This window comes from Thermobia domestica, chromosome 12 (assembly GCF_964235325.1).
Source record: "Thermobia domestica chromosome 12, izTheDome1.hap1.1, whole genome shotgun sequence".
Taxonomy (NCBI): Eukaryota; Metazoa; Arthropoda; class Insecta; order Zygentoma; family Lepismatidae; genus Thermobia; species Thermobia domestica.
In genome coordinates, this window is record NC_137465.1 from 210,424,403 (window position 1) to 210,438,181 (window position 13,779).

At 35.7% G+C, this 13,779-nt stretch overlaps 1 protein-coding gene across 4 annotated transcripts in view; it reads left to right on the forward strand.

The window, feature by feature from the left end:
• Positions 1 to 13,779, forward strand: part of mino (glycerol-3-phosphate acyltransferase mino) — a 228,361-nt gene that overhangs the window by 204,070 nt on the left and 10,512 nt on the right. For all 4 annotated transcript variants that reach the window (XM_081734695.1, XM_081734696.1, XM_081734694.1 and 1 more), the window contains 2 exons: positions 109 to 280; positions 4,209 to 4,426. In XM_081734695.1, coding sequence (XP_081590821.1) covers positions 109 to 280; positions 4,209 to 4,426 — 390 coding nt within the window. The remainder of the gene's footprint in view (positions 1 to 108; positions 281 to 4,208; positions 4,427 to 13,779) is intronic.

Sequence of the window (13,779 nt, forward strand, 5' to 3'; positions counted from 1 at the left end):
ACCAATGTACACGATGTTGCGATCGGATTATGGACATTCTATTGTGTTCACAGTGTAAAATAACTTAATTTGAGTGTGTAATGCAGTTATTTTATCTTTTTGCTACAGTTGAACCTCCTTGGTCCAGGCTTAATAAAGCGTGAGAAGAAGAAGGTATCTGAAGGCCAAGGCGATGCAGAAGTCATTTTCATCACCCCCATTACCATGCTTCCTAATGTGATAGAGTTGTCATATTATTCAAATGCAGTTCTTTCGGTATTCGTTATGGAGTCTGTGGTTGGTAAGTAATTATATGCATTTCATTAATTGTGATTGAAATGGAAATTTGTTAAAAGAGACAAGCAAATTACAATATACATAGCATAAATTACATTTGTACAAGATCCAGTTAATAAATAACCAGAAAAAGGTGCATAAAAATACAAAACTCTGACAAAGTTTGTGTTTCTTTGTTATTTTTTGGTGGTGTCCTGGACGGGATATCAACTCCCGGGTTCCCGTATCAACTCATCAACTCTCGCAATGTTGTTCTCCGTGACTGTACAGACAGAGTGTCCTGGGCGTGGCGAGTCTTCAACACTTGTTATACCCCGTTTGAACGTATCTGCCCACTCGTATGCTTGTGATTGACTCAAAACAACTTTCACCATATTGACGGTGAATTTCGACTGATTTCAACCCTTCAGCTAACAGAAATCTAATGACACGGTTTCACGTTGGTGCAAACCTGCAAGGGTGCCGCCATCTTCTTTCGCTGATTCCCAGCATCCCGTTCGCGGGGCATGTGTGCCAGATCCGTCCGATAATAGTTCTAAGACACCACCAAAAAATAACGAAGAAGCACAAACTTTGTCGAAATTTTTTATTTTTATGTAATTTTTCTGGTTATTTATAAAATGGACTTCGTACATTGGAAACTCCAAATTGCAGAAGTATAGAAAGGCTGTACCTGAATTATAAAATAAGAATATAATAATACGAAAATATTATTCAAAAAATACAAAAGAAAAGGAAAAAGAGGTTCATATTACTGAATGCAAATAAACTAAATCCTAATTTCCTCTGTTAAGATGGTATATTTTGTTCTTGTCTAAAGGAAATCGGAGGTCTAGATTTCTTACAGTAACTAAATAACTAATTAACTCGATGTCCTATTGAACCCGGAGATACAATGTCACGTTCACAAAAGCTTTCCATTGACTACCGTTCATAGCCAACTGGATCCAGTTTCTACTTTGTACTCCTATTTGTGCGAAATCCATCTTAATATTATCGTCCCATCTGCTCCTAGATCTTCCTGGTAGACGTTTTCCGATTGGATTTCCAGTAAAAACTTCTGGCTACATGACCTGCCCACCTTAGCCTCCTAGACTTTTTGGTAAGCGATGTAAATTATGCAGTTCCTCGTTATAAAGCTTCCACCATTCCCAATCTCTGTTCCCTTTGGGTCAGAATATTCGCCTCAGGATTTTATTCCCAAATGTTTTCAGTCTCTATTCTTCCTCAGAGGAAGCGAACATGACAGCACAACAGGCATGGTTATCGTTTTATATATTTTAAGCTTCAAATTCCTCGACGGAATTCGCGTCGATAATATACACTAATACTGTTTAAAATATCCTACATTCAAGGATGATATGTCTTCGGAATTTCAGAAGTCCCATCTTCCGGTCCCGGGCAGTATAACTCTTCTTACCTTAATTCCAATATTTCTTTTCTCTATGTAAATTTCAGAAGTGCAAGATTACAATTAATATACTGTGATCATCTAAAGAGTAATGAGTTACTAAATGCTAGCTTTCACTTTTGATTTAATCTCGGAAGGTATTTAAAGTTATGTCAGATAGTTAATAATATTTCGTAATATAGAAGCTGCGTTAGAAGAGTAATCTGGAATAGACTAGAATCACTTTTTCCCCCTCTTCCCTCCTGGGCTCTTCATTTATTTCCCCAATTATTGGTCTGTTATCATTTTGTTAGTACTTAATATCTGACCTCAGTACGTTGCGTTGATGGGGAGGTGGCAAATGTGGTGACAGTAATAAAGATGATACATATACAGTATCACCAAGAATTACGCTTCGATTTTAAAATGCCTTTTAACATTTATGGGAAGACAAGCGAAACATTTGCATCATTTCCAATTATCTATAGCGAATTTAGTTTCAGTGTTGTTCGTTAATTATAATAAGAGTACATTTTGTTGAAGTGACAAACAGATCTCAGCATTATTGGTCACTAGGATTGTCACTGGTAGATACACCCGACATTCTTCCGTTAATGATATAATACTACAAGCCCTTAACACTGCTGGAATTCCTTCAATGCTGGAACCTTCTGACTGCTGTTGTTCGGGTGGAAAGCGATCCGATGGGATGACATTTATTCCATGGGTGAGAAGAAAATGCTTATTATAAGGCTTTACTTGCGCTGATACGCTGTTACCTAAAGTCACCGGTACTGTTAGTTCGAAAGGCACCACATGTATAACTAATAGGATGTCGGGCCTCCTTTTGCTGGAATTACAGCATTTACCCTTCGAGGTAGGCTAGCCACTAAGTTCTTTTACATTGTTGGCGGAATTGTGCTCCATTCCTCCTGTAGCACGGTAATCAGTTCACGTTTGATTTCTGGTCGAATGGACCTAGCACGCAACCGACGCTGCAGTTCATCCCAAAGATGTTCTATAGGGTTCAGTTCGGGGCTTTGCGCCAGCCAGGTAAGCACTTCCACCTGATTATTGTCAAACCACGATTCAATGGCGCGTGCTGTATGACCAGGACCATTATCGTTTTGATATAGACACTGGTCTGTCCCAAACTGTTTCCATAGTGTCGGCAGCATGGTATTGTCTAAAATGTCTTCGTACACACCAGTCATCGACATGTCAATTAAAACAAATGGGCCCAACCTAAACCAGGAGAAACAACCCCAAACAATGGCACTACCATCACTAAATTTCACAGTTGATACAATATACTCTGGTAAATACCGTTCGCCAGGCTCCCTCCAGGTCCATACACACCCATCAGAGTGTCAGGGCATGTATCGTGATTCATCACTCCATATTACATTCTTCCACTGCTCCAAAGTACAAGTGCGGTGCTCTTTGCACAATTGCAAACCTCTCCGCGAATTGATGCGTGTGATTAGGGGCTTCCTGGCGGCAGCATGACCATGAAAACCAAGTGCTATCATCTCTCGGCGGACAGTCCTGTCACTGTCCTGTGTACCTGAACTGAGACGGAAGTTCTCTGCAGTCCCTGAGAAAGATGTCTCCCGGTTGTTTCACACAATACGCTTCACGATTTTCCGGTCTCGAACACTTAATTTCTTTGGCCTACTAGAGCGATACTTCGGTTCGGTAGTTCAATGACGTTTCCCCTTGGAGTATGACATCGCTAACTGTGGACTAGGACACATTTTGCTGCTGGGAAATATCTCTGACGTATGTACAAATTTATGAGCGCCTACAATCATGCCGTTTTCGAATGCATTTGACACGTTCCGTTAACTCATCGTGACAGACAACACACGTTTGATGCTCCAGCATTTCTACCGTCACTTATATAGCGTCGATGAGTTGTACTGAAGCTCCTCACTGTTGAAAAGAACCGATATAGCTAATGGTTTTACGAAAAGAGAGAGGGTAAACAAATATGTACAACCATTTTCTGAATTTCTGTACGTCATTTTTCTTACTATTCACATCTTCCTTCACTACCCCTTTATGAGGGTAGTGTTCTGACCATTGACCTCTAAGAACAAAACGTAGGAATCCATGCTTCTTTGCCTCCAGTCACAAATACAGAACATCTATCTCTCATATGGGAATACTAAAGAGTTATAAGAAAAATAACAAAACGGTATTTTGCGTGGCCAAGATACGCAGGTAAATTTATCATTATCATCATAGGGTAAATATTGCTTCAATGCGGCAACTTACAAGATAAAACAGTTGGCCAGCTTACAGAGTAATAAATAACGAATGTCTTTTGGGAAAATGATGGTTCAAGATGAGCTGGTGGTCAATTTAGAGAGGTGGCCAAGTTGACAGGTTTTACTGTATTATTTAGAATATTAGAAATGTAGTACAATCATGTAGATTCTAAGTTGTCAATGTGAAGTAGAAGAATCTTCAGCAAATGTAAGTTCGCTTCAGTGAAGTGTAACTCTGAACTCGAAAATATATTTTTCTTTACTTTCAGTGAGTGCGTTGTACTCTTTGTTGGAAGTGAATTTAAAGAATTACGAAGACATGCAGGTAGAAATATTAGTTGAGAGAGATAAGTTAGTGGAACGAGCTCTTCAGTTGTGTGATATTCTTCAATTCGAATTCATTTTTTCGAAACCCTGTCAGTATTTGGAGTCATTAATCATGGAAACTATAGAAGACCTAAAAACGAAGGAGGTTCTTACGCAGAAGGTGAGTGACAATTATGTAACGAATGCAGTCTTTAAAGTTTATTTACTTCATAATGGCATGGCTAGGAAAACAGAAAAGGTGGGATTGAAGAGACACCATGGCCCTCTTTGAAATAGAATACGGAGGAAATTAAGAATCTGAGCTGGTTGTAATCATTGTGTATGAAATACATAGCTAGCATAAATGATTTATCCATTTTGAAAAGGCCATATTTTCAAAGTATTACACGTACAGACATGAAATAAATAATATATATATATATATATATATATATATATATATATATATATATATATATATATATATATACATAACGGCGGATCCAAGGGGGGCTGTAGCCCCCCCTCCCTTGACCCTAAGGTATACACTGCATAAAATGGACTTCAGTCCTGTTTTACACTGGATAAAGCTTCAAACTATGGTTTAGCCCCTCCCTTGATCATATCCTGGATCCGCCACTGTATATATATATATATATATATATTTGAAAACAGCTACAAACTGGCCGACTTCATACACCCTTTACAAATGCTCAATATGTGCCCCTTTGGTGACACGATACACGTCCAGACGGTACTCGAGCTCATTCCATACATTTTGTAACATAGTCTTGTTAATTCTCTGTACTGCAGCACTGATGCATTCTTTGAGGTCGACTAAGGATTGCGGTAGTTGGGGTACGTAAACAAGGTCCTTAACGTACCCCAAGAGGAAGAAGTCGCAGGGCGTTAAATCATGAGATCTGGGAGGCCAAAAGGAACAATGCTAGGTCATTTTCACCAGTACGTCCAATCCAGCGATGCGGAAGTTCATGTTTAGGTAGTCACGAACTGGGATGTGCCAATGAGAGGGTGCAAAACTCTACACAATACAAACTTCGTGAGTTTGTGGTTCTTTTCGTATATTTTTCATGTGTGTACATGTAATACTTTTGAAAATATAGCCTTTTCAAAATGAATTAATCATTTATGCTAACCTTGTATTATTACATTGAAAATTCATAGGCTTGTGCAGATCCGGATATTCGCGTCATTATAGCTTTGTGCAGATTCATTTTTTTATTTCTTTGTGGATGGCTAATAAGAAAATAGCGCATGTTTGTGAAAAAAAAAAAAAATGTGATAATTCTTCGAAGCATTATTAATTATGGACTTGTTTATTAATGTGTGATTATTAGCCAGGGCTAAATTGTTTCGTTGGGTTTTTGTTTCTTTTGTTCTTTGTTTTAAAACCCATAATAAATGTAAAACGTTAATGTAATTTTGTGCAAATTTGTTTGAGTTGGCGTATTGTTCTTTCTCAGTGTTCTTTTATTTCCATTTCACTCTTGGATTCAGAGCAAAAGCGCATATGTTTTATGAATAATAAAATGAAATTAATTATTTGACAGTTTCACTATTACCAACTTGGCAATATTCTTGCTAAAAGTCTGCGTCTAACTAGGGATGACTCCAAAGTTGAGCCGTGAATCTGGGGATATATTTCCATATATTCCCTGAAAACCTTTGTCGAGCAAGTTCCAAAACAAGTTTCAATTCTTTGCCCGGAAGTGATCCCATTCCTTCAAGGTTGGAAATATATAGAACAACTTGAGCTATATGCACTACCCAATTATTTCCTATATCAAGTTAATATTCATATTGTCTTTATTGCAGAAACTTCAGAGGACATCCAAGCATTACAATCGTCAGATCTTAAAGTTACAGATTAAAATGCATACAGAATATTTACAGATATCGATACAGAAAAGAAAGAAAACATATATATATATATAAAGATATAACTGTAATACATAATCTAATATATATAAATTCTCGATTGTAATTCCAATACAATACAAAGAATAACGATTACAACACAATACAATAGATAACTACTCGTACTATGCATATCTATTCATTTTTTTCATATTCTTCAATGCTATGTTTGTTATTTTTCACTTCAACTGCTTTGTAATTTGGTAAAACTCTTCTATATCATATATTCGATTATCTAATAAGAGTGATATGAAAAGTACCCACTTCGGAATCTCTCAGTGCTTTCGGGAGAGAGTTGAATAATTTTGCGGACGTGCCAATAAAACTCTTTTGTGTTTTGGTATTACTGTAATACACTGTCATTATATTATTTTTGTATCTTGTGTTATATGAATGATACCTGGAATGTTCAGGGAAGTTATCTCTGTTCTCTTTTACATACATTAAGCATTGAAAAACAAAAATAGCAGGAAGAGTCATTATTTTGAGTAGCTTAAAGCTAGGTTTGCAGTGACTGTGAGAAGGAAGACTACATAACAATCTGACGGCTCTCTTTTGCAGCTTTAAAAGCTTATAAGTGTTACTAGATCCACCCCAAAGAATAGTACCATATGATAGAAAGCTGTGGATTTGGGCAAAGTAAACAATTCGTAAGATTTTCAAACTAACGCAACTTCTTAATTTTCTCAACATGTATATACCCTTTGTTACACTAGCTGCCGTGACTTCAATGTGATTATACCAGTTTAATTTTGAATCAAGTTCAAATCCCAATAATTTAACTTTAGAATATTTTTCTGTGTAATCTAGATTGTTATATGTAACATTAAGATCTTGTATTTTACTCAGGTTTAAACACGAAAGGTTTGCAGTATACCAATCCTCAACTACAGTTGTTATGTCTTCGGTTAATTCTTCTCTTTCGTCAACTGATTTAGAACTTACACAGAGGTTCATTTTCATTTTTCCTAGTTAAATTGCATTCCCTTCTTACAATATTCCGCATGGCCTTACTTTTGTTTCCAGCATTATTTATTAGTGAATCATTATTTTTTATCCTGGTCTCTTTCATAACTTTCTAAATTGCTTTTTATATTTTACATGAAGTTCTTTAAATGACTTATTGCCAGTGCTTATATAGAAATCATAATACATGTTACATAGATCTTTAACTCGATCTAGTTCTATGCTATTAACTTAGTTTGCTTTAGGCATCGTCGATTTGCCTTTTAATGGCTTTAAGGGAAATGCAATTTCAGCTGCGTAAATCAATGAACTCAACAAAAACGTAATTTTAAAATCAGTTGAAGGTTCTAAATACATACTTGTCCAATCAACGTTACTTAAAAGATGTCTAAAATTAACTTTATTATCATCAGTGATGTTGCGTACCAGTTGCTTAGTATGCACCTGAGAATTAGAATTAGATTTCTTGTACCTGTCATTTTTCGTAACAATTAAATCTAAGATACTTATTACTGGCCAATGGTCTGAAATCCAAGTTTTTACCACATGACAACTCATACTACTACTACTAGTAACAATATTGTCTATGTAACTTCCTTCATTAGGTGGGTTAGGTCTAGTCACTTGTGTTGTTGATATGCTTAGGCCGAAAGAGGATATGACATTATGTAAGTCTTGGCACACTGTACTTTCTCTTTTTCTAAAATCAACGTTAAAATCAGCACACAGAAATATTCTACAATTGTATTTACAAACATATTCTAAGATGCAGCTTAACCTATCTATAAATAAATCAAAATTCTTACTCTCTGTATTTGGTCTATACAAGGAAATTATAATTATTTTTAAATTTACAAGAAATATAGTTGTTACTTCAAATTCCATCTCAACTGAAAATCCCGTAACACCTTCTAATCGTTTATAATGTATACCGTTTTTTACATAAATTAAACAGCCGCCATGTTGCCGGGCGGGTCTGCAGTAATAGTTTGTAATGTTGTAATCGCTAATATTGTGAAGGGGAGCAGGAAAATTCGGTGTACGGAAAACTCGGTGTGGGGAATGTTAGGTGTGAAGAAAGATTCGTTGCAGTAGGCCGTAGGATTTATTAAAAGCTCAACTTTGAGGATAAATGAGCGTATTAGTTTGAAGTTAAAATTTTGTGTAGAACGTACTTTTACTGTCTACTATCATTTTTACTGTTTACTCTCTACTTTATATTGCTTTATATTGAATTGTGTTCCTGAAGTTATTTGAATTCTGAATTTCGACGGATTTTAACATTTTATTGTCCTTACATGACGAGAAATTTGTTTTTTGATGTCCGTTCGTGCGATTTAGCGAAGTGATCATCGCTACCAATCAACATTTAATTTAAAACTTAAGTTTGTATGCTGTTTTGGAGGATGTCTCCTAGAATTTTCTACTTCCAAAAAAATGTAGGTTACTGGACGGGTAAAGTTGAAAATTGTAGATTTTTCAAAAATGTTCTGACGATTTTATGTCTATTTTTTTAAATAAATATTTAAATCTAAATTCTTCAAAAATGACATAGTTTATTTATGTTACTCAAAGGTGTAAAAATAAATGCCTCAACTAAAGTATCTACGCCTCATTGGAGAAGAAGTCAATAAGGAATCAATAGGGCTGCAGTACTTGTTTACCTTAACTTAAGGCAAACAAACTAGTGTCTGATTGGAGGAGAAGTCAACTATTTGTACAACTATTATCTGATAAAACCATTCTGCTTTATATTGCCCTTTCCACTAAGACTTTTTTGATCAATATATTTTTGCATCTTACATATGTATATACAGAGTGATTCTTTCAAAACTCACGGATTTCATTTGGCTCTAGAATTTCTAACTGACGTCCGATTTTCATGCGGTTTGCTGCAAATCATCAAGGAAGGATGGGAGATTTATGGGACTATGTTTACTTGTTTAAATTCATCCGGAGTAATATAGAATAGGCCGCAAGAAAAACAGCAAATATTCGCCATTGTACGTTACAGTTCGAATGAGATATTGGATATTTGAAGCGAAATTAAAGAATACAAATTAAGTGTTAGTGGTAACACACATAAATCACATGTTGAATAGAGATTTCTTGAGTTACTTAGAGTCGGTAACTGACATCTTCCACAACATCCGCCAGCGAGGTCCGATGCTTCCCTGTCTTACTCAGAAGCGATCCTGTTTCCTGTAATTTATTCACTAACGACCGTATTATGTTCCTGTCTGGGGCAGAACGTGAGGCAAAGTGGTGTTTTTAGTTGTTCCTATAACTATTCTCTGAACTTATAGTTGTAATTGTTTTATTTCTGACAAAAAGTGTCAGCTTCATTGTGTAATGAAAAGTAGTTTATAGTAATACCCCGCAAAACACATGAAAGAGGTATTGGACTCAAGGCAAAAAAATAAATTCGCTTTTCTTAAAATAGGTAATAACATTTTATTCGTTACATTTTATGGTTTTCGTTTTCACAATATGAAGTGTCGTAAATTATCGTAAGTGACAATATTCAATATATATTACACCGAATCTACCTTACACCTAAATTTCCCCACACCGAGTTTTCCGTACACCAAATTTTCTTACACCGAAATTTCCTACACCGAATTTTCCTAGACCCATTGTGAAGTTTAATCTCGTCATAATCAAGCCAGTGTTCTACCATACATACCACATCTAAACTTATATCTAAATCTTGTAAAAAACTGGCTGCTGAGTGAAATTTATTGGAGAGACCTTGTACATTCCAATGCAAGATGCTAAACTTACTATTAAGTCCTACTTCATGCTCATTTAATTTTTTTCTTGTGAAGATCTAATTGTTTGAGGTTCTTACTCTTTGTCTTTACTGACCGATCAGAATTGAAATAAGTTGAGCCTATTTGATCGGTCATACAAGTTAGTTTTTTTGTAAGTTTACTGATGCTAACTCATCTAAAGATTCTTTAGGCCAACCAATTGGAATAATATTAGAAACAGTGGACATATTTGAAGTGATTGATTTGTTTACAATGTCAATGATCTTGTCAGTTACATACATTTTGCCTAATCTATTAAGATGGAGGCCATGTGAAGTATGATACCTTGAAATATTTACAAAGTTTGCGCATTTCTTCATTCGTTTTCTGCACTTCCAAGTTAACACATGACCAAGGTGTCAAATCATGTCGATGAGGAACAGACACAACAATGACATTTGAGCCACGTAGCTCATTAAGCTTTCTCCGTAGTGCTGTCATTAGATCCCTCTATGCATTTCTTCCAATGTCCTTGGTACCAACTATGAATACAGAGAAGTCATTCTTACCTGAGGGTAACTTACAGCCTGTTGTTACATCTTGAAATTTGGCGGATGGTTTAATTACGCTTCGTACGGAGTAAACATTTTTCTCTTGGATATACTGTCGTAAGTTTTTACCATGACTATCACAGAACAAGTTAATTTTCGTTTTCATTGATTTTATGTTCACTATGTTACGAGTACACTTTATCTTATTCGTTTCCTTGTCGTTACCGGTATGTGCAGACTTGTGGCTCTTTGAGTCTTGAATAGATAGGAACTTGTCTTCTTCAGTTAATACACTAGTACACATTGAATATAAATCATCTTAACTAACAGTATACTTGGTCATTCTTTTGCCGTGCACTGCAGTTTTTACAGGTTGTACTGTTGGAGATCTAGGGGTTGAACGAGATAATGGAAGTACTTGTTTGTCATTGTTTTTTGCATATTGTACTTTTTTTCTGTCGTTTCACATTCACTTGGGGATTGAGAAATCCACAGGTTCCTGGTTGTAAACGAGGAGGAACTTTATTATTTACAACTTCACTCCACAAAGGTTGCTTTGGCCTTGGAGTTGGGCTTTCGTTAGACATTGACATATGAAAGTTTCGAACGTCTGTACTTAATATTTCAATTATTTTGCGTAGTGAGGCTGTTTCTTCATAAAGCTTAGACACTAGTTCAAGATTTGCATAGAGTACTTGACACCATACAACGATCTTCAGTTGTTTGCTGTTTTGGACGAACTTAGGTAATTTCGTCACCGGAAATTTCGCCACCGGAATTTTCGTCACCAAAATATTAGCATGTAGGTAATTTCGTCACCGAAAATTTTGACTTAGTAAATTCGCACCGGTAATTTTGTCACCGAAAATGCCCAGTGTCTTACAGAACATGACACAATGAATAAACTCGAAAAAGTTTTTGAAATTGCATAGATTATTAAATAAATAGTTACAATAGTTACATATTATTTTAAATATTATGTCTGAGATAAGACAGAAAATTTTCGGTAATTCTATCACAGAAATATTAATTAGCATGGAAATTTTGTCACGGTTATCTTTTCATCTTTCTTGAACTAAGTAGAGACAAACTAAGTGACCAAAAAGCTTACCTGATCTTAATCAAACTTGGAAAGCAATTCAGTTGGTATTGTACTCTGCAAAATCGAAGTTTCAGATACTCGACGCAAGAACAAACACCAGTAGAAGGTCATAATGCCAGCTTCAGTAAATGTTAAAAGCACAACCAAAATGGCTTCTAATGAGTTTGTATATTACTATTTACACATTTTATGTTTTGCCAATATCAAAATTTCCAAACAGAAAATAGTAAAGAAAATGTAAGACGTTATAATACCATAAGCGTTTTACATGTTCATTTTCTACTGTGCATCGCATTAAATGAAACACCAAGCAAAAAATCTGTCAAATTTTAGTTCCAGCGTTGTACGCTAAACACAAAGACTGGAGCCGTTTCTGCAAAGTCTGAAACGCTCTTTTAGTTTTCTTTTTTGGTGATTGGCCCACAGCATCTTGATGAAGCATAGTTGAAACCTTTGCTTCATCTTGTTGAATTCCACGAATAAACCTCCAAATAGTTGGGTGGGATATTCCTACCAGTTGATGAAACTTTCCACGATTCACAAATATTATTTGTCCTAGGATTGTTGTTCAGGGTGGCTTAGTGAACATTCCAGGTGTCTGGAGGATATAGAGGGGGCACATTGTGTAAACGAATATTTCCAGATCGAGCTTTAACACGGCGATATGTGCCGGACACGTAAGTACTATCAGAACAGTCCAGAAGTTCCCGCTCTTCTTCCAAAGACTCTTGTATTAATCGATGCACATGTGCTATGGGAAGAAATGCCAATCAGTTCATTTTCTCGCAAAATAGACGAAAATTTTCATTGCTCTTCTACCGTTCTGTGAGCCCAAGCTTTTCGACCTTCCTTCATGTTGACTGAGTCAGGTGAAAAAAGCAACGCTATACACGAGTTGAATTTCCAAAAGTTGCTTTTACAGCCTGCATTTCCGCTATCTCGAAATCCAATAACCACAGTTACAGGGTCCGGATATTCACTAAATTCACTTCACTGATGCACCACCTCACGAAACAGTTCTTCATATGAATTTTATGTCTTGCTCTGTATTCTTGCTTTAGGGCGTACACCTAGTAAAGGAAGTCTCACCTCAAATAATATATACGGTTTTTTTTTTTTTTTTTTTTTTTTTTTTTTTTTTTTTTTTTTTTTTTTTAAGGAGCCATTGAAAAGTTCCCTTCCATCATCCATGTTTCACTTCTCAATAGCTCCATAAGGCTATATTTAAAGGAAACTTCCAGAAATATATACGTTTTTCTTCCTTTATAGAAATGTGTTTTCTTTACATATATATCCAATAACAATTTGCCAATGTTTAATCAAGGAACTATTGAAAGAAGAATATTATATTTCAACTCTGAGCGAAATATTTCAACTATTGAGAAGTGAAACATGGATGGTGGACACGAGTTGTTTCCAAAAGTTGGTTTTACAGCCTGCATTTCCGCTATCTCGAAATCCATAATCACAGTTACAGGGTCCGCACATTCACTAAATTCACTACATTGATACATCACCGCACGAAATAGTTCTTCATATGAATTTTGTGTCTTACTCTGCATTAGGGCGTACCGTACTGCTCAAATACCGTAACATATAGGGCTTTTTTTTAGGAGCCATTGAAAAGTTTCAGTCCACCATCCATGTTTCACTTCTCAATTGCTCCATAAGGCTATTTAAAGGAAACTTCTAGACATATTTATACGTTTTTCTTCCTTTAAATAAATTTGTTTTCTCCGCATATATGCAATAACAATTTGCCAATGTTTACTCAGAGTTGAAATATAATATTCTTCTTTCAATAGCTCCTAAAAACGATCATTCTTTTCACATGACAGTTAACGTGGAGGAAGGTCCAAGAGTTTGGGCTCAGAGAATGGTACAAGTACAATGCAAATTTTCGTCCAGTTTGCGGGAAAATGAACGGATTGACATATCTTCCTATATTTGTTTGCTATTTTCTGTTCTAAAATTTTGATATTGGCGAAACTTAATATTTGTAAATAGTGATATATAAACCCATTAGTTCCCATGTTGCCTGTGCTTTCAACATTTGCTGAAGCTGGCATTATTTTCTTCTACTGGTGCTTGCACCTGCGTCGAGTACCCGAAACTTCAATTTTGTAGAGTTCAACACGAACTGAATTGTTTTCCAAGTTTGATTAAAATGTTTTGGTCATTTGTTTGCCTCTATTTAGTTCAAGAAAGGTGAAAAAATAACCGT